We start from the raw sequence: 22,120 nt of genomic DNA on the forward strand, positions 1-22,120 counted from the left end.
CAGACTGGTGACCTGTCCAGGTGTCCCCTGCCTTCACCTGAGTCAGCTGGTATAGGCTCCAACCCCCCTGCGACCCTAGTGAGGATTAAGTGGTGTATAGAGAATGGATGGATGGATCTTATTCTTGTGCAATAGCCTGCTTTTGATGGTCTCTCTGGTGGTAATGAGATTTAAAATTTTAAAATTCTTCAAATCTGTCATAGATGGATATTGATCTGAAGCTTGACCGTTAAAAGGTAATATATCATATAAATCCAATCGTGATATCTGTCAAAAATAAATGCACTTATGTTCACCAAAGCATTCAACCCGAGTCTGAAAGGCATTTAGGCACACACCTGTTAACCTCAGCAATTACACAATACGTACCTTTCCAGTCTGCAGCAGCACTTATTAGGTGCTCTGCTCACATCATTTACTGTTGCTGCTGTCATATAATTAGCTGAAACTCAGTGCTGCTGTTATATACTCTGTGGCTCAGCAGGTCGCTCACCCACAATGCTGTGTGGCCAGCTGTCAGTCTAGGAGCAAACACTTGGATATAAAACTGATAAATATCTATCAAACAACTCCTGAAGTTGAGTTTGGAACATTCTTACTTTTCCTGAATATTAGGTTTCTTATTATTGTATAGTGTCTTTTGTTAAAAATGCTGACTACTTGAACTGTATTTGCATCCCAGCTATGAGTTCTATTTGCAGTGTGTATCATATTGTCATGTTTTTGTAATACAGGTTATGTATACATTATTCTTACACCACACTGTGAGCAAATGAAATTGAACGCAAATTAATCAGCATGCATAAAGTTACACATGGGATCAAAAGATTGCCTCCTTCTCTTTAGAAAAGAGAGACAGAGTGGAATCAGTCCTCTCATCAGGGTATTTCCAGAGGCAGCTACGGTGGTTTTAGCATCATAATCCAAAAGCTTTGCCTGCATCATGCCATCCACTGTTTCTATTTCTCTCTCCTTTCTTTATACTTTTGAATTAGTATGGTGAATTAAATTATCGATACTTCGATCCAAGCTTTGTCATTACAGTAATGTTTTGTCTTTTAATCGATCCTTTCTTGGCTTCTCAGTCAGCTGCTGTTTTCTCAAATCCATCATCATTATTCAACCAGGAGAAAGTGTCATTGATTTTAGGAAATTCATTAGCTAATTTTGTTTAAAGGTAGCATTCAGTATAAATCCTAACTATAACACCACACGATCGGGCATGATAATCAGTCAGTAATCGTGCTGTTTGGTTTGATGCTCTAGTACAAATATTTACAGGTGACCAGCAGTCGGCTTCCTGCAGGAGACTTGAAGTCTGGTTGATTAGTATACAGTACACAGTCTGGCCTGTTCACTGCATGAGTTTTTTACGTTTGCTCTGCACCAAATGCTTGATACTGGATCTAAAACGGGATCTGTATTAATATTTACTGCACTGCTAGTTATTAGCTAGAGTTAAACCAATCACAGAAACAGAGAAAACTTAATAAACTCTAAATTAAATCAAGGCCAAAGAATCAAAAGTATTTACACGCTTTTTTCCCCCTCTCGGTTTATTGACGTTACCACCATATGCCCCCTTTTTTATCGCATGTCATAGAAAAAGTAATAAAAACTTGTTCCGTGTAATGTAATACAGTTCAACAGCGCTACAAACTGCAGCCTCCACGGTGACAATACGGGTACAGAAATCTGTCTAAAATCCAAACTTTCAACAACAGTTGCATATTGTAAGGTTAGACTTTTTGCAGGATTGTTGTAATACACTGCATTCGTTTCAGCAAGGTGTAACTAATGAACTGGCGATTGTGTGCTTGTGGTTGCAATTGCTGAGTCCTTGATATCTTATTTGTGCTGTGTTACTGTGTGTCCATCCCTCTCAGTCGTCGTGGGGGTTGAAGATCAAGAAAAAGCGGATTGTGCCTCCCAATCTGGGCAAGTTCAGACCAATTGTGAACCAATGCTGCCACCGGTGCACACCAGACAGTCTGGTGAGTGTGCAGCTCAGAATAGACAGAATTCAAATAGATAGCAGATAAGACTGTAGAAAATGAGATTGATGAAATGAAATGCGAGAAGTAGACTATGTTGCAGACTCTGTGCAAATTTAATTTCTGTATTGTAGTGCTATAGATTTAAAATGAAACGATTCCACTGCATGGCACACTGAGCTTGTTGCAATTAAAGAAGCACTCATAGATGTCAGGTAGTATCCTTGAGATGCATGTGTCATATATATTAATTTGATTCTGTCCACTGGCGTCCAATCCACAGCCTGGTCATCTGTTTGTTTGTGTTTTTCTATAATTGCTTAGTGCAAGAACCTTGGACAAAACTCTTCGCTTGGCTTCCGAAACCTGCTGAGTGTCAACGAGACACAAACCAGGTACTGATAGTATCTAGTGTTCAGGCAAACGGAATATTTCAGTCCCAGCACACTCACCCATGCACTTTTCTCTAAACTGTGGGGTTTTTCTTTTGCAGGTATCGTGGTTGGCTGGTGCGGAGGGTCTGCTTCGCCTTGTTTGTGAGTGGGCGCAAGGTTTACGAGAGTCCTGTTAGCAACAGGCTGGAGAGACTCTGTCAGAGCAACAGGTACCTGAGGGGAAAGAGAGGGAGGAGGACATGAGCAGAGATGCCAGAAAAGAATAAATAAATGATAGGCAGAGATACAGAAAATGAAACAGGCTCCTGCAGTTCTGGAGGGAGGGAAAGAGAAAGGACTAGGGGAGATAAGACACACAAACAAAGATAGAGAAAATGAAGGCTATCATGGGGTCTGTGCACAGCGAATGAAGAGAAATGGGATTACTTGGGACGGTATTCACACTTTCCCTATCTCTGTCACTGAGTCCTCACTTTGTGTCTGTTGTTTTCCCTCCCTCTGTGTAATTGAGTTTAACCTCTACGTAACCTCTTCGCTCAGGGATGCTGTTGTTGCTGTGTTACTGGAAGTCGGGTGTTTGTCTGAGTGTAGCACAAATGAGGCTTTGTGCCGCGTTAACCCTGCTGCCCTGTGACTATGTGTTTCAGGGTGAGGGAGGCGCTCACAGCAGAGCATGAAGCATCCGAGGGGGGAGACGGCCAAGGGCAGCTCAAACTCCTCTCACCATACCATGCCCTCGTTAACACCTGCATTTCCTCTGGTTTCTTGAGGTTTGTGTGTTTCTTTGTGTGGTCTGATGGGCAAAGGGCAAGGTTCAAATATGGCTTTATTGTTTATTTATTTATAAAATGATTTTGCATATTGATTTAGACCTGCACTGTGTGACCTTTTCATTTAGAAATAACAAGAAACCAATAGGTCGTTGCCAGTGTATCTGAAGCAGAAATAAAGATTTCCTTCAATGATTTTCCTTGGTTTTCCTATAGAAATAGAAAAACAAGGGTGTTTGGGGGAAAAAGGTGATCATAAAGTTTTGTCTTGTGGTCAGAAGCTTAAGATTTTGCTTACGATTTTACAATCCCAATCATGTAAAATCTTGTTTTATCCATGAAATTAGTGTTGATACTTAATGGACAAGGCTTGTGATGTTTTAATTTTCTTCTCATCAGCTTCAAATCCACTAAAAGCAGCAAAACCAGCAATGAAGTGATTCAGCTATTAAGTATCGCTTGTGTAGCTAAACCTAGCTCATTCATCTTTGTCAAAGAGCTCCATTGCTAAGCAAAAATTCTTAAAAACACATTAATGAAGGGCTGGCTGAATGTTTTTTAATTACAATGAATATGGAAACTGTTGAGTCAGTTGAACTTAACCCATCCTTGCACCTTCAACACTTAATAGAGCGTGGGATCTATGTCGGAGAATAGTTCCCAACAAATGCAGGAAATTTAATTAATGTGCCTTTTTTAACCACCGTGTATATCCTGTGACCTGTTTTTTTATATTTTATGTCACAGACTGACTGGATAAAGGAAAATGCGCTAAGAGACCAAGTATTGCATTGTTGCCTCGGGTGTTGTCGTTGCATTGGCTTATGATACTCGTAAGCCACAATTATAGTTGCTATGGAGAGGAACCGAGCCGGAGTGGGAATCATAGCTGTTATGAATAGGAATGAGGAACAAAACGGTGCCCCATAATTGCCAAATTCACTGAAAAATGACCAAGAGTCTGAAAATGAGCTGATTTAAGTCATGTAATGTTTTCTTCGGCATCCAAGCAAAAACGATTAGTGATTATGTTGTCTTTCTTCCCAAAATGCTCTTGTTTGTTATGCACAGTGGTTTGTAATTTTGACTTTTTTCAGTTTTACCCATGATTACACTGGGAAATGTTCATGCCTTTCCATGTTCTGCCCAAGTGCTCCAGCAGCCAGTTGTCGAAAATTATCAACATGAAAATGAACAGTACATTTTGATCTGAAACTCTGGAAGCTTAAAATTGCTTTCTAACCCTAATATCCCCTTGAGGAGACAAACACAGAAATGGCTAATATACTACTGGACATGCAGGATGTTAGTGAGATTGCTATGCTACAAATGCAGATGTGGTGCTATCCATCATGGTCTTCAAGATGACTGACAGTTGTTGAGGCATAAACTTGTCCACATGCAACACACTTCGATCAGGCCGGTGTAAAGACGCAAGTTGTATTTGAAGCTGAAATCAGCTGTTATGCTTCTGTCAGGTGTTGTGTTACATACCATGGTAGAAATTCCATACTTGTCTGGTGCAATGAAGTGTAAATTTCTGGCTTTATGAACCAAAGAAACTACTTTGGCTTTGTTGTAGGAATCTTTCTGCAAAATCTCCTCATTCTCCTGCCCTCGTCTCTCTCTGTCTCCCTCATTTACAGCCTCAGCCTTTGTCTCTCCTCCCACTCTTATCGCGTTCTGTTTTGCTGCTTCCCTGTGTCATCATTTTATCTCTTATCCTCATCCCTTTTCACCCCACTGCTGTCACATTCAACTTTGTCCTCACTTCATGTGTTAAAGCTGTATTTATTTCGCACGATCACGTTATTTGTAGCTATTTTTCTCTTTACTTCACCACTATCTGTCCATTACTCCCTGGTATATATTGTCACAATGTCCTCTTATCTCCTCCCGTTAATTCTTTTCTCCTCTGCTCTCTTTCTATACATCTCTCCACTCTCTATCCTCTCCTGACTAGATTTGTAGGCTGGGCAGTGCTGAAGATGTTTGCTTCCGTGTTCTACAGTATTGAAGTTAACCTCAACCATCTGTCGGCTTTGCACAGAGTCTCACAAGAGGTACGACTGTCTGCGATTGCACACATGCATTTGCACATAAAAATATCACCTACTTTTTTAACAGCTGCCCCAAAGGGTGTCATCTTGTTCTGCAAAACATGGAAAGTACACTTTGTATTTGCACATGGAGGCTGTGATGTTTTGACTCGGGATGTGAAAATAGGCTGCGCTCAGCCACCTAATGAGATGGTAAACAGCTACAGCCTTGTTTGCACACATCTGCAACAAAACATTTCAAGGTAAACAGAAATGCAAGGATATTTTCAGTAAAGTGAAGTTTTAAAAAAAACACCTCAATGTCTGAAGACTTTTGAAAGTTCAAGTTTCTTCTATTTGCCTTGTTATACCTAATTATTTTCAGTTGTTTAGTGACTACACATCTCTAATTACATGGCTGACTAAATAAATACAAGTAAAGAAGTCTGAGTCAGGCTGCTTGTTTCAGAGGCTCAAAATGGGCATGTGTGAAGTCAGTGATCTGTGTCTTTAATTTTAGCTCTGATTTCACATCAGTTTAGTCTGTTAATTCATAAGTGGAACCCAAACCACTAAAAAATATTTTCATCACACTTACAGTTTTTATTGGAATATGTGCTGTCAGCGAGTTGTCAGGACATGTTTTCTCAGGTAACATAAGAATGGTGTCCTCTCTTTTGTGTGATTCTCGTGCATTTATAAAACCTGTAAATACTGGGAAAGCACACAAAGTGAGTGGAGTTCTTGTTTGAGTCAGTGTCTCGGTTTATTTTCAAATGTGTAGTCCAATTGTCTGTTTCTTTACTTTGTAATCTGGCATTAATTCTGCTTTGAATTTATTAGACACGAGACTTAAAAATTTTTTATTGTGTAGAATCGTGTGACATTTCAGCATGACTTGCATATATGTCCACCTGTATCATCCAATGGAAAAACCTGTACGATGCATAGAAAATCCAAAATGTCAGCAAAATATATTAGATAATAACGCGTCATCAAAAAGTGTCAAATGGTTGACTATCCAATTGTACTGGCAAAAAAGAGAGTGCACACACATCAGGATATGTGAGACCTAATGGTGGCAGTGTCCTGTGTGTACGATGCAAAGGAACATTGTAAGCCAAAACCTCATCCGAGGAATATAAATCAGAGAAAGAATCGGCTACAGATGATGACGTTTGTGCATCCCAAATCCATTGCAGTGACAGATGTGGTAATGGCTGATGTTCTTCACAGCACAATATAATCTGCTGAATGCTGCAATGGGCCAGCTGCTGAACATTTACCACATGTATGCTGATAATTTGTGTGATTTTGTGTATCTGTCAAATTTAAAGCAGGAAAAAATCTGTTCCATGTAAGTTGGCATCTATAGACTTACATGCTTTAATGTGACTGTTTTAATCAGTATGTACAAATAACATGTAAAATAATAGATGAAAACTGCTTCACATAACATTGTTGAACTTGGTGCACCTTAGGTAAGAGTCTTAGGTGTTAAACAAATAAAAAACAGTAATAACAGTGTTTTCATCATCCGTTTGAAATACTTGAGCTACTTTTACGTTTTAATGTTGCAAGACCTTTTTTAAAGTAGTGACATTATGAAATGCACAAAAATGCAATTGTGTTTTATCTCGCCTTTACTTCATTCAATATACAAAGAATTGAGTTTGCGACTGTAGCTCATTATTGCCTGTGATGAAAGTAATCAAATGCTACTGAAAAGATAGCAGACCACAGAGCAAATAATAGAGCTGTTGTTGAATTTGAGGGAAAAACAACCACTCGTGATGTGTGTCGAATTTTACAGTACAATCATTTAAACACACTCCACATGTATATGTTTATTTGTTGCATTTTCCTTAAACATTTAGGTGTACAAATAAGATTTTATACCTCTTCCAGTTTTATATTATAAATGTATTTTCTCAACATTCCTTTCTGCTAATAATATCTGAACCTTGTGGGTCTTGATCACAGGACTGATTATATTTACGATCGCCGAAACATTTTCCTAATCGGTGCATCACCTCTGCACAGTTCTTGTTTATTTGCCGTAATGAATGGCAATGTGAGGAATTTTGTTTATCTAAAGCTGCTTTTGTTCTATAATTCAGGGATCTCCGCTGGTTTATGTGTATGTGCGTCAGAGCATCATGGACTATGCTCTCATCCCTCTCGTGCTCTTCTGTCACAACCTGAGAGTGCCATACACTGTTTATCCTCTGCAGATAAACAGCTCCTCCCTAAGGTAAACTCATTCAAACCCACGTAGAAGCTGCCAAGCAAGTCGAACTGCAAGAACAAGTAACTAACATGCAGCGTTTGTCCCCACAAACAGAGCAGACGCCTTAGTTGCTAGTAATGAAATCCTGAATTGATCTCTTTTGTTCACAGCACCTTATTTAGGCTGGTCAGTTTATTTTAAACATGGTGAAAATATGCACAGTCACTCACAAGTTTGTTAAATTAGGCGGCTGATGCCCGTGTGACATTATTCTCCATTTGTTCTACAGATCAATCCTGCAGAAAGTCGGTGTTATCCTCCTGCCTCCTTCTGCACAGACTGAGCAAGATGCTGAGATGGACAGTTTGTACTCACCTGTCATGACCTCTGTAAGTCTCATGTTTTTGAAGATTGGGAGGTTAAGAAGGGGTAGGATGTGGAAGTTTCAAATATTTGTGGTGATTGCTGTGCTTTGATGTCCTTTCCCCTAACCCCAACTGATTGCAGCAGATGGCCAGGTTCTGCCAGAGGGTTTTCCTTCCTGTTTAAAAGTACTTTTTTCTCCTCACTGTTGCCAGATGCTTGTTCAAAGGGAACTCAAAAGAAAATTTAGATTTATTGAGTTTTTCTGTATGATTTTGTAAAGTCCTCACCGCACCATCTGAAGTGCCTTGAGACATATGTTTTGAGTTGACACTACATAAATAGAACTGAACTGAATTAATATAAGAACACTGTTGTGTTATTAGGCACGTGTATGAGTTTGTGCTCTGATAGTTTCAATTAGGAAACAGTAGTGTATTAAAATGCTCCACAGGCAATCTGTGATGTCTGTTCATGGTTCAGTCTCCATTTTATATATATATATATATATATATATATTTATTTTTTTTATATATATATATATATATATATATATATATATATATATATATATATATATATATATATATATATAGATTGGGAAGAAATACAAGATAATAGCTTTCTCTATTGATATGTTGGCTATTCAGACTGTCAGGGCTGAAACATCTACACAGATGTTATTTTAAGAATCTCCACAGTCCCTACCTTGATGCTAAACACTTCAAGAATTAAATCAGTGTAACATCACTGTACAGTACATTAGAAATATATGTTGTACGCAGTAAATGATCTGTAATCTGCTGAATGTATTCAGCCCCTCAGACTGATAAACATCACCATCAACAGCACAGCATGTATTGTGTTCACAGAGTAAACCTTCAAAATGAGACCAATAACATCTAAATGTCTCCAGTTAAACTTAAATTAAAAGTTTCTATCCAACATGATATTGTTGAGTCAACATCTAAAGCAGTGAGCTGTTCAGATCAGGTGTGAGCCCTACATCGCTGTAACATTAGAGCAAGTAGGATGAAGTCAGACAGAAATCTAACTGGCTTGCATTGTACTACACAGATCTGATTCATTTCATGCTATGGACAAGCAGACAGTGTGTGTACCTTGTATAGATTGTAATTTAAATGTTTTGACTTGAAGGTGTTGGTTAACAAGAAGTCTTTAAAGTTATTACAGTTCACCCTCAGGTGGGGGAGCATGACTGTCTGTACTAGATTTCCAGCCCATTAATTATTAATTTAGTAGTTGTTGAGACCTTCCACGTAAAACATATATGAAGCTCATGGTGGCGCCGGATCAAATGCCTATGTCAAGATACTGAAGTTTGGAACCAAGTGTTCAACTGACTGATGGACTAATATTACTATTCTGCAAACTGAGTCCCAAGCTTGTGTTAAAATCTTCTGTTTTTGTCTCCAACCCCAATTAAACTTTAATTAAGCCCCTTAATTATGTCAACGAGGTACAGTAACTTTTCCAAAGCTCCTTGAATGGCGACATACACGTTCCACCTTCAACCGAAAAAAAAGCAAATTCAGGTTACATCTACCATTTTCTCACCAACAACAAAACGCCCTCTTGGTTACATTAGCTGCGTATGCGAAGCCAAACACGAGCCGCTGGGCCCTGAATCAGAGAGAATGTAGATAATGCATTTTGCTTTAAAAAAAATCATAAACAGCAGGTAATTATATAAAATTGCAGGGTAAGCAGAAGCTACCTGTCGTTGTAATTTGGCTTTTTAATGCAGGTGCATTCGGTTCAGTTCATACTCACTCACATAGAGACACTTTTCATTGCACTCCACAGTCAAGTGTTATCACAGTCAGCTTCTCAATCAGAATACAACCTGTCTTTTCCTCCCTCTCTCTCATTCCCAGCCTCAATCCCACTTGCTATTCAATCTCAATATTACCAAGGGGCTTGAGTTTTGCTACAGAGATTGCAGCTTTGGAGTTGGCTGGAGTGACAAAGCAATGAGCGGAGGGTTGAGAAATGAGAAGAATGGTGGTTAGTTTGATTGTGTGCACTTGGCAGGTCTAGGCAGGTTGTTTCTTTCTCATTGGAAGGCAGTTTGTGTGGTTTTTCCCCCTTATTTTGGAGACTTTCGTGATCTGTATTTTTTTTTTTTTTTGCTCCATCCTCTTTCTCTTCTCTTGCATCTACTAAAGTACCTTTTTTTATAACCTTTATCAAAGTACCTCTATTTATTTTTATCAGTGATCAGCACCTGTTCATCACTGCTGTGTTTGTGTATTTTTATCTAGAAGGAAGCTATTTGAGCTTTTTATCAGTTTGCCTAAAGACATGTTTCATTTGGAGAAGTTACTGGTTTCTTTGAGATCAATTTTGAGTTATGCTGCTCAATAAAACAACTGAGTTAGTATACAAGATTACGGCAACAGTGCGAACAAAATGAGGTTGTATATGAGTGGTACTGTGAGCACTTTTTACTTGTTTCAAGTGACCAATCATATTGGCTTGTATGAGAAGGCAGGCTTGTTTATTGGTTGTATTTCAGCGTTTATAGACCTTTTATTGTTTATTGAGTGTAGGCCCGCTTGGCTGTTGTTCAATGGTAATTTAATTTTCCTTGTCTGGAAGGGAGAAACTGGACTTGGGGCAAAGGAAGTATCTGAATGTCATAAAGTGTCCCCCACAGTCTCTCTTCATTTCTGCTTTTTATCCTGACTGTTTCATGAATTTTGACTTGTCCTCTCAGCTGCCCTCCACGCTCTCTTTTCTTGCTTCTTTGTGTTCCCTTCAAGGTCTGGTTTGCTATATTGCTTATGTATATTTTAAAAATGCATGGGGGGCACTTCATGTTAATTGCTCCCCTACTGCCAGGAGTGTTCAGACCTTTGGCTTTGCCATCTTTCCCTCTCCTCATTTTCCTTTCCTTCCTCCTCAGCTTGTACGTGAGCTGCTACATGAGGGCCAGGCTATAAGTGTCGGTGTGTCACCAGAGTCAGGCCAGGGTGGTCAGTGGCTGGCTCGCGTCATCCAGATCATCAAAGAGAGATCTGTCCCTGATGTCCGTGTGGTCCCCGTGGGCATCTCGTACGACTGTGTGCCCAAGACCAACATACAGGTGGATGAGTGTAACCGCACACTTGCAAGAACACATTTAACAAGAGCCATCTGTAACCGTAATGTCCTCAGAAGCAGCTCAACTGGTTTACTCTGGAACAGAAGTTTTCAGCAGAGAGGCAGAGATGCTGCATGAGGTGAAAACAACAGGTGCATGTCAGCGTTCTAACAAAAATAATAGGTTAGTTATTGTAGTTTCATTAGTTGATTTGGTCTGCTAATCAACGCAGTCAGCAGTTGGAGCTGCAGCTGTTTCTGTGACATAAAGCTCATGGAGGCAATTAAGGTATTTTAAAGGTCCCATATTGTGCCCCTTTTCAGCAAATTAATGAAAGTCCCACATGTCCACAGGATGTGACTTTGAATTTTTCCCCTCAAAATACTGCAAAGTAGGTTCATTTCACAATATTTGTATAACTGCTGGTTTAGCCCTGGTATCAACAAGCTGTTTCAATGTCAGTGGATTTATTTCCATACCCCCTTCAGGAAGAAGACTCTCTGTCTGCCAATGATAATGTGGAACAAAACAGTCGGCGGCACGGGCATAATTTAGTGTGCAAGACCTGTACATTGTAATGATCTCTTTGAGTTATCATTTGACATGGAAATGTCACATAATTCGACACAGTTGTTGTTTTTAGCTCACGTGTACAATGAGTTTGTTTCAACAGCATTGCATTTATTTATTTATTTAAAAGGATCCCCATTAGCTGATGCCAATGGCACCAGCCTGTCTTCCTGGGATCTGAAAAGTTATGAAGTCAGAATTGTAGCGGTGCAGATCAACAGCTTGGAAATGGCTCTGAAATGACTGCCGCTTAATATGTGGTCTTAATGGCCTGGAATTCGATCACTGTTTCATCCTCGTTCTATATATGATAAGAGAAACAGAAAAATACGTAAATGCACACAGCTTTATTGGAAATTTGACTCTGTTTAACAAGAGAACAGAAGAAAAGTCAACAAATGTAAACACCTGTGAAGTTCAGATGACACTGAAGCACATCAGGTGACACAGTAACTTGCCTAGTTCATAAGATAAGATAAGATAAACTGTATTGATCCCACAGTGGGGAAAGTTCACCGTTACAGCAGTCATGTTTATGGACTTTTAAATAATCCGTTTTCATTAACATTCTTACTGACTTTTAAAGTTTTCTGCTATCTATTTGTGTGTCAGAAGTAAACATCGTCATATCTTAATAAATCCACAAACCGATATAAATGTTTTTGTTTATTATTACATACATAGGACCTGTAATACACACACAGTTATAATATGAGTAAGAACTGAACACAAAGAAATGATTCACACACATTTGTGGATTCAGTGTGTCTGACACTTCCCGATTATCTCTGTTGTCTGTCACCAATAAACACTGATAAATCTGCTCAGAAATCACAGAAAAGTATGTTCCTTATGACTCCAGAATTTGCCTGGAAATCACCATATTTTTAAGCTTCCTTCAGTATCTAACTAATGCAGTCATTGTATCCAGTGATGGCTGTCTGTGCATCCATGGATAATTTGCAAACAGGACCTGCCAATAGATAATTAGCATACTTTTAATGGTGCCAGTTTTCTAAAATGTAACCAAACGTAGGCCAAAAAAACAAGTTGACAGCATCACTGAATCCAAAGCAGCATTACTCTTTCTGGTAACATCCAAAAGGAACTGTAGTTTCACAACTGGTTATCCTCCAAAGAGAATAATACTGACTCCATTAATATTAGCTTATTTCATGCTGCCCTATCAATATTTCTGACATAGCAGAGGCTCACAGTGTCAGTGGTGATTGCAGGTTTCAGTTTTTCTTTGAGGAGAAGCTCACAGTGTCAAAGGCATGGTGTAGAGGAAAAACAAAATTGCCAGTGATGATCCTGCTTTGAGCGCCTTTCACAGCTTTACTCTAATTTCTCACTACCCAGTGTCGGTTGATTAGTTGAGGTCTGCATTTCATTTTTTTCCCCAGGCCACAGCGATGTCTATTAGTCTCCATTAATCTTGCCCTCTGTTGTCTGCACTTTGACGGGATACTGGAGAGTGGGTGTTGCTGTCGGTTAATTGTGATAATCAGGTCCTCGCCCCATTATTTTGTTCTGTCATTCAGACACAGTGCACATACAACGCTGTACACACAGTTCTAGGACTCGTACACACTGTGAGACTGGCTGTTTATCTTAGTGCTCGTCATAGATCCTGCTCATTAGTGGTATTGCTGTTGGAATGTCCGTCCTAAAGGTAAAGACCTCATTATGATATAATGGCTAACTCACTGCCTGAAACACTCCTATGACTGTGTGTGTGCGTGTTTTACATATCTTCACAGGTTGGCTTGAGATCCGTGTTGCGGTGGATGATGTCCTTTCTCTGGTGGAAGCCAAAAGGATGTGTGAGGATCCACTTTGTCCTGCCCTTTTCTCTTAAGGTAAAAAGACCACATCCAGAAAAACCTGCTTGTTATTCACACCGGTTCCCAAACTTATTGATTTGTGACACTGAAAATGGAGCAGCATTCTTTGTGACACCTCATCACAGGTCTTAGATATTAATCTGAATGCAAACTGTGAGCAATTCAAAAGATGGAAGGAAAGAAAGAGGGAAAATCACTGACAACAAAGACTATTTTTACGTTGAAGAATAATACTTCACTGCCTTGTGGGGTGCTTGCAAACAATAGGCTTTGTTATATATCACGCTGACATTAGGAGGTAGATTAACTTAATTTACTGCTACAAATGAGTGTTGAAGTGGTTATGTTGTTCTAAGTTCATCCTCACTCAAGACTTGTTATTGTAAATATTTGCAACACAATTCAGCACATCACAAACTACAATCTCCAATAATGATTACAAGCTTTCAGGAAGTAGGATCAATTGTGTAAAAAAAATAAATAAATAAATAAATAAATAAAAAATTGCCACATCAGACTGCATACGTTTCAGCTAGGTGCATCTAATAAACTGGAAACTTCTAAATTGCTGTTAATGATAGAGAAATGAGCTGTAGCAAAAACTGATAAAGTTAATAACAAGCACTTTGTGTAATTTTATGAACTCAGTTAACTAGAACATCAGCATTAAATAATCTCAAGATACTGATTTCCAGCTGTTTGAGTTTCTTGATGGTGCATGTGTGTGTAATTGGTCCTTCTTGTTCTTGTGTGTGTTTGTGTGTGTGTAGGAGATGTGCGAGTCTAGGAGGTGTAGAGTAGAGGAATGGCTCCCTCTTCAGGACCTGTTGCTTCCTGTAATCCTCAACAACAGGTAATCAGACCACCTGAGTATGTACCTGCATGCATGACCGGGTGTTAATACTGTATGTGAACAAACCACAATGGAATTCAGATGTAAATTTTGAATTATCAAACATCTGTGAAATTGAAAAGTTTTCCTCTCTTAAACTTTTGGAATACTTTGCTTTAAACCTTAAGTCTGGCACAGTTGTGATGCAAGCTCTGATGAGAGTTTTCATCCTCTTAGACTCGGTCCAATTACCATCAACATTACACAGTCTGCCAGTGAAAAAGATAACAGAAAGAAAATAACATCCTCGCTCAATCTCTGCTTGGCTTCCGACGAGCAAAGTGGCTTCTGCTTTCATATGTTTAATTCTTCTGAGAGAGAGGGAGGGATGCTGAAAAACAACAGCCCGAGTGAAAGAGATGGCAAGTGATAGATGACGAGGGGTAAAGAGGGGTGGTTAGATTGGATTGTTATCAGCATGTGAGCGTTTTTAGTTCTCTGTGCATGTCTACATTACAAACATGCTCCAGTGCTTACAGTGTGTCTCTGCTGTGCTTTCTCCTTCTGTTTGTCCCTGGCAGCTGAGCTTTGTAAAGTACACGGGGAATGTGTGGGCTGCTCTAATGAAAATGAAAAAGTCGTCACACGCAGACACTCTCTGCCACAACATTAAAACCAGCTGCCTGATATTGTGAAAGTCGCTCTTGTGTCGCCCAAACAAATCTGGACATGGGATCTCTGGGGGTCTCCTGTGCTGTCCGGCGCTGGGATGGTGGAGTTTATGGACTGTTTGTCGTGTTCCTCGAGCAATTTCTGAGCAATTTTTGCAGCCTGACAGTGCACATTGTCCTGCCGCAGGAGGCTGCTGTTGCCATGCAGGCGCAATCTTGGTCTGCAACAATGTTTAGGTGGGTGGTACATGTCGAAGTAGCATCCATATGAGTTCCTGTACCCAAGCTTTCCCAGGAGAACATTGCATTGTAGCGAGATGGTCAGTGTCATTCACTGCACATGGAGGTGGTTTTAATGTTGTGGCTGAAAGGTGCATTTATAAAGGCGCCCACGCTTGGTTTATATATTGTTGGTTGAATTGAGCAGTGTTGTTGTCTGTAAGTCTTGTGTATTAACAAAATCAGATTCTACATGTTTCTGATTCTCTCAGGCAGAGCTAAGATGCATAAATAATACTCATATCACAGCAGAATAGCCTCAGATATGCAGCTAAAAAATCCATCACACACCTCAGTGTTTGAGTGATACCCCTGCTGTTCCATCCAAGTGTTCTTTTATACTCAGAAATACAGCAGCTGTTGCAGAAAACTTTCTCAGAGTTTACTTAATTATTTTGTTTGTTTCTTCAGTAAACTGCTCATTACTGAAAAATTCCAGTATAATTCAAGTAAATTTTAGTATGATTAGAAAAAGCCATTTAACACTTTTCCAGTCGGGGCAAATAATACTTAAACCGATTGCCGTGATTTGTTGTGCAAAGTCTCTTGACAATGTATGCAAGATGCTGCAATGCATTCTAATGGCTTAAGGCCAACAGTGGATCTTTTCACCAATTGCTTTATTCTTCAAATATAATCCCTATAATCCTTGAGATCTCGGTCCTGGTTGATGACAGCTGTGGTTACCGTGGTAACAGCAAGTGTGGGTTACCAAACACTCGTTGAACAGCTGCTTTGTCAGAAATACAACAGAGGAGCAACGGATGCATCTGTTCACGCTGTAAACACGCATTTTATTCCACCACGACCAAGTTGGTTACCTGCACGTCTTCATTCTGCAGCTCCTTCATGTTAAATTACTCCCTGTAATATTTAAATCTGATGTAACACATGCTAGAAATTATCATTGTCTTATTTTAACTTCACGTTTTTATTAGACAGTCACAGTTTATGCTCAGAGCAGTGAAAACACAGTATTTCCTGTGGCTGCCTCACAATCAAAGCTGCCCCCCTGATTTGTCATTTGGGCAAATTTACTGTGTGCAGCTCTAATGCAATGTAAAGCAGATGAACAGAAGCATAATTTCACCTCAATATAAAGTCCTGCACCTCTTTGGAAGCACCACAACCTTTGCTAGAAGTTCAAAAAACTAAAAAATCTGTTTTGTGCCGTATGACAGTTATAATGCCATAAATTGTTAAAAAAAAAAGAAAACAAAAGTTGAATTTCTTTGGTTAGTTAATTTGCATATATTGAAGAAATGGAATCAGCATGTGCAGCATTTTTCCAAGTGACAACAGGTGTCGCTACTATTGAAGAAAAAACGGTGACTCTACATAGTGTAAATATTTTACTAATTATATTTCTAGTTTGTGTCCATAATTTCTCCCATCAGCTTTGTGTCAACACACTCTGTGGTTCACTCAACTGTTGGTTGCACAGAGGAGCACAGAATTGTTTGTTTATTGCTGAATGTATTAAATGCACAGTTGATTTTTGACAGCATTTTGAATGAGACATGTAGAATGCTGATATTTTGACATAATATCGTGTTTTTGAGCATACATTTTGATCCAGACTAGGCTAGTCACATGCAATTTCTTTAATGACTGTCAGAAAGTTGAAAATTTAACATGAAAAAAGTTAATATGCTGTAGCGGAAATAGCCTGGAAATATAATTATATGTATCAAAAATGTGTAGCCTAATGCGGCCGCACCACATCATTGTAGTGCGGCTGTGTGTAAAATTGCACTGATTTATCAGGGACACCACTCAGACATTTAGTTTAGGCCATCTGAGAGACCTTTATCAAGAATATTTCGGGTTGAATGATCATAAATGTATCACATCTACTTGTATTGATCACTCTCATAATCAAAGTCGTAAACTCTGATTTCATTGACCTCCAGTTCCCAAACAAAGAAACACACATTAGAGCCGACAATAATTATACACAAACATTTATTAACTAATCCCAAGGACAAACAATACACAACCATGATATAAGAAGAGATAGTGAATAAATTAATTAGTAAATGCAGGTAAATAAGCTAATTAACTGTGATCGTCACTGGAAGCAGTTGGTAGAAAGGCGATGAATGTAGAATCAGGTTGGCATTGCAAAAGTGTGCCCAAGTAAAAACACTAAGAGTCAAAGCTCATAGAAACATTTGCGTATTGCATTATTAAAGTTAACTTAAGAAGTCCAACTAAACATAGGAAAACAAAATCTATCTTAAATTGTAGGAAAGAATCCTTAACAATTGCATGAAAAAGGCGTTGAAAAGTATTCAAGTAGCAAGCCCTAGTTTAAAATTATGTCATACGTTTCTTTAATCCATCATAAAAGAACCCAGTTCTAAGCCTTTGTTATAAACCATTCTTAGTTTAAGTCTTCATGAAAGAGCCTGTTGCATTCCAGTGACTGTGTTTTATACTGAAAGTTCTGGAGCCAAATTTAAATCGGCATCTAACCAGTCGTGGATGTGTTCCTCTCAAGGGGTGGTGTCGAGCTTCGCTGTCCCGGAGAAGTCAGAGGCCAACTACCTTTAGAACTTATTTTTAGTTCATTTCTTAAACGAATGCATCCAATTATTAAATATCTATGATGGTCACAGATCTGAAATACCACGAAATAAGTGATTAAAACAGTATCAATCATAATGTTTATCTCGTACTCTTCCTGAGATACTATAAAAAGTGTAAACGTATAAAAACTGTGTAATTTCCAAACACATGAAAGTGAACTTCTAATATAACTAAGAACACAAGCGTATATATTCATTAGCAAGAAAAATAAGACATTATTATTTATTTATCTGGATTTAGAGTCTGTCTGTGCCTTTTATTGCAGTGACGGAGAGAAGGGAGTGTTTTTGTATCGTGTGTGTGCATCTTCCACAAACACTTCAGATATGATGTGTTCTTTGATGCTGGTCCTGATCAACCTGGTATCATAGATTGAATCCAGATGTTGGGAATAATGCTGAATTTCTTTATTATGAGGATTTCAAACTGTTCAGGTCACTGTTGTAGAGAAAGTTCTGGGTGTTGGGGAGAGAGAAAGGTCAGGAGGCTACAGTGAAGAATGCAATCTCTTCTGCGGAGGTGTGGTTATTGTCACAGTTGGCACTTTGACCATTTTGAAGTAAACATCCGATCTGCAGATGTTCTATTTGGATGCAAGTTTTGGGTTTGCTGTCTTCTGAAATGGTTTCTTACCAAATTTACAGCTGTGGGAAAGGGTCTTTGGATTCTTTGTGTGTTGCTCTGGAGTGTTCTGCTGCTCAGTCCGCTACACGTGCCTTTCAAAATCACTGGCAGGTTTTGGAATTCAGGGGGTAAAAGTTTTACGTTTTAGGACTTAAGAAAGTATAAAGTACCTGAAATACTTGAAAATTTGCTTCCATATTCCTAGGGTGACACAAACAGCTGAAACATATATATATATATATACACATATAAAATGTACGTACTTGGCCATTAAAGCTGATTCTGAAAATGAAAATACTGTCAATTAATCCTGATGTCCTTGTCTTCGCTCACTTTTTCTGTGAAGAACTGAAAACATGTTTGGGAAAAGGAGGATGTCATGGCTCCTGCCTTCTTCTCATTATGCATCTGAACTTGAAGAGCCAGGTCATCCAGACAGAAACCTCAGCATGGCCATCATCCATCACCTCATCTTCTGTAAATCCATGATTATGCACCCCTACTGAATAGTAAATGAATCTTTGTAAGCCGCTGTTTTAATTGTATGCAAATTGTGCCGTATTATCTCAGTGTGTGTGTCTCTTTGTAGCTGCAACTTCCTGCATGGCTGTGATGGCCACCAGTGCTGTGTCCAGCCTTCTGCTGTACAGACGACGCAAGGTACATGCACCATCCCCTTATGCATCATCCCTGTGCTGGTGTGGCTGCCAGGGTAATTTCCCCTCGGTGCTGTCAGTGTTGCAATTTGTCCCTCTAAGCATCCGTCAATACTCCAAGTCGCTCATAAACAGAATTGGTTTTCGAGCTGGTGTAGTAGAGTGTGAGAGTGATTTTCTGAGTCATACCCACCAATTTCTTACTAATGTCACCAGATGGTTAATGCTCATGTCTGATTTTGAAATTAAACTTCTCCTTCTTCTCCTCCGCAGGGCGTGAGCGTATCTGGCCTGTGTCGTGATGTGGATTGGCTCATCGACGAAGTCTTGTTGAGGAACAGAGACGTCGGCTTTGGAGGAACTTTAGCCAACGTTATCCACTATTCCCTCGCTCTGCTCGGCCCCCACCTCATCATAGCTGCTGTACCATCCAGGTAATGAGCAGCAACATTGTGTTGCTCATCAAAAATTCCTTTTTCTTTTCCCTCCGTCTCCATTAAGGTCCTGTCTTCTGTGTCTGTCTTCTTGTAGGAAAGACCCTTTCATTGTGCCCCGTCCTTCCTTTGCTGCCACACTTCACCTCTTCCTCCAGGCCCAGACTGTCACACACACCTTTATACTGGAAGCTGTTGGAGGTGGGTGACTGTGAATGTGTGTATTCTGTGTAGCTAACAGAACTTTTCACTTAAATATCATCTCGGGGCCTTGTGTTCTCTAGGCACCTTATTTTTCGTGGGAGGCCTTGGCAGTGGCTCCGACTGTTGGCATGTCAATATGGAAAATAATTTTGAAATATGACTTTTAAAATTATGAGAACTTAATATTCATGATTTTTCGGGAAGTTTTGAACGGCATCAGGGTACATGCAGAAGAGATTTTTTTCTACTTTTAAAAATAAGCAAATAACATACCGACAGGTCAGTAGTGGCACTGAAGTTCAGAAACAGTTTTTTATGGTACCTCTTCTTTATTACTACCTGTAATAAGTCAGTGAAACATAGAAATCAGGAAGTAGAATAATATAAGGAGACAATACTGAAACTGAAAGATTTACCCCAGACTAGGTCTTATCCAGGTTACAGTCTTCTGTTCACCAAATCCAGACTTCTTTTATTACTTTAAAGCTTGTTGTAAACTCCAAAAATGCATGCAGTTCACAGTAGTACAAATCTTTGTTGTTCCTACTCTGACCTATGAAAATCTATTCAGTAACATACTGCATTATAGATATTTGGGGATTTGTTTGAATAACTGATGGTTTTACAGAACTCATGCTGAAAGGCTTAGTAAGAACACAAATAAATACCAAAAAACAAAAATTATATACTGAAAAGGAGCTTGTTCTTCCTCTCATGAAAGAAAACCCATTGTACTGTTCACAAACTAGACAACTGCACACCATTTACCTTAAGTCCACTGTATTTGCAAGCTAATAGTCTGTCTGTGTGTTTGACAGAAAACTGATTTGTGCAAGTAAATTGTCTTGTGATATTATATATACATTGATGAGCTGTGTCCTTAACACCACCTGATGAACAATATGACAGCTGCAGTTCTGAGTCTTTAGGACGTAGACACCAGATCTACTGGGATGCCTCTCTGTCACAGGGACATTGGCATCAGATGTCTTGGGTCCTGTGGGTTGCGGTTTGAGCCTCTGATCATCTGGCTTACGCTTATAAATCTTGTGTATTTGCACTCCAATTGGGATCTGTGGAGTTTGGAAGCTGGGTCAACAACTTTGACTCTTTTTCATGTACCTGGAGCCATTCCAGAGTGGGTTTTGCAATGTGGCCCGGAGCACTGTCCTGCTGGGGGAGGCTGCTGTTGTTGGGAAGTGCCTTGGAAGGATGTGCTTGTTCTGTACAAAATGCTTATGTAGATGGTTCGTGTCAAAGTAACACCCACACGAAGGCCAGCACCCAAGGTTTCACAGCAGAACATTGCACTTTAACAAGATAATCAGTGTTGTTCATTTCGCCTGTCAATGGTGTTTGATTGGTGTATGTGTGCTATTTTTTCCTCTGGTATTTCTTGTTATTGACCTCTTGATTTCAGTTCCTGAACATACAAAGCTCAGCGAACTAAAACCAAGCGTCCTTGTGGACATTTAACGGGATTCCCACTGGATGTCCCTGAGCAATACACAAACAGCTGAACTACGCTGTGCTTTCATCACTATGAAGTCATAAAAGGACAGCATTAAAGTGGCAAGGTTTAGGTTTAGAGGACTCAAAAGCACAAAATGAAACACTCTGAAGAGAGGGCATAACAAGCTTTACTGACAAAAGGCTCAGCCTTTCAAGGTGTAAACCAGGCAGTCAAACAAAGAGAGCGACAAGAGTCAAAAAAACAGGTGCTTTCAGAAAAAACAGGCAGAGCAACAAGCAAGCACAACAGAATGCTGTAAGGTAAAGCTTTGCTGCTCCCCTTAGACTTTCCATGTGTGCATGTGGATATGCAGGGATGTCCCAGACCAGAGCTATAGCACTAAATATAACTTAGTGCTGATGGAAATTAAATGTTTTCTATGATTGAAGTGACTGTATTACAATCTGGCAAGGTGTGAGTGATGAACAAGGAATATGTACAGAAGAGACCAAAGAGGGATGTAGACGGCACCAAGCAGAGAGGAATTACAGGTCAGAAGGTATTATTAGCAGGAGGCAGGTAGACACGGGTGGCCTGGTCTGAAATTATGGGGAAATTAGTGATGGAAGAGCATGACGACAAGAACGAATGGCTTGTTAATATAAAATAAAACGCCATACCAGCATCTGTGGAAGCTTGCTCGGCTTATGTTGAGTTTGTCATCACTTCATATGCAATGAAATTCAGCAGTTACAGCATGTAGCTTCCAAATAGAAACTTATTGTTACTTTTAAGATGTGCAAAGGTGTCATAATTTAATTCAGCTGTAAGTCGCATCTTAGTTTAAAAATCTGTATATTCAGATACAGACCAGCAAACTCAAATTTGGTTATTGTTTTATCTTCCATGTGCTTTTATTAAAACAGAAACACACTGATTTTTCTCCAATCTTCATGTGTTTTTATTGTCCAAACATAGCTATGCTCTAACCTCAGATGTTTCAGAAAGCAGTAATTTAAAAAAAATATCGGCCTCTAATATCATCCAGTAGTTTGAGTTTG

At 39.3% G+C, this 22,120-nt stretch overlaps 1 protein-coding gene across 2 annotated transcripts in view; it reads left to right on the plus strand.

Annotated features, from left to right (window-relative positions):
- The window catches only part of gpat2 (glycerol-3-phosphate acyltransferase 2, mitochondrial), a 136,127-nt gene that overhangs the window by 96,030 nt on the left and 17,977 nt on the right, over window positions 1–22,120 (plus strand). For both annotated transcript variants that reach the window (XM_023264467.3, XM_023264468.3), the window contains 14 exons: window positions 1,887–1,994; window positions 2,319–2,389; window positions 2,488–2,598; window positions 3,037–3,159; window positions 5,123–5,222; window positions 7,319–7,452; window positions 7,718–7,817; window positions 10,721–10,900; window positions 13,231–13,329; window positions 14,085–14,167; window positions 18,659–18,789; window positions 18,902–18,972; window positions 19,242–19,402; window positions 19,500–19,603. In XM_023264467.3, the coding sequence (XP_023120235.2) occupies window positions 1,887–1,994; window positions 2,319–2,389; window positions 2,488–2,598; window positions 3,037–3,159; window positions 5,123–5,222; window positions 7,319–7,452; window positions 7,718–7,817; window positions 10,721–10,900; window positions 13,231–13,329; window positions 14,085–14,167; window positions 18,659–18,789; window positions 18,902–18,972; window positions 19,242–19,402; window positions 19,500–19,603 (1,576 nt within the window). The remainder of the gene's footprint in view (window positions 1–1,886; window positions 1,995–2,318; window positions 2,390–2,487; window positions 2,599–3,036; window positions 3,160–5,122; window positions 5,223–7,318; window positions 7,453–7,717; window positions 7,818–10,720; window positions 10,901–13,230; window positions 13,330–14,084; window positions 14,168–18,658; window positions 18,790–18,901; window positions 18,973–19,241; window positions 19,403–19,499; window positions 19,604–22,120) is intronic.

The sequence above is a fragment of the Amphiprion ocellaris genome, chromosome 6, assembly GCF_022539595.1.
Source record: "Amphiprion ocellaris isolate individual 3 ecotype Okinawa chromosome 6, ASM2253959v1, whole genome shotgun sequence".
Lineage (NCBI taxonomy): Eukaryota > Metazoa > Chordata > Actinopteri > Pomacentridae > Amphiprion > Amphiprion ocellaris.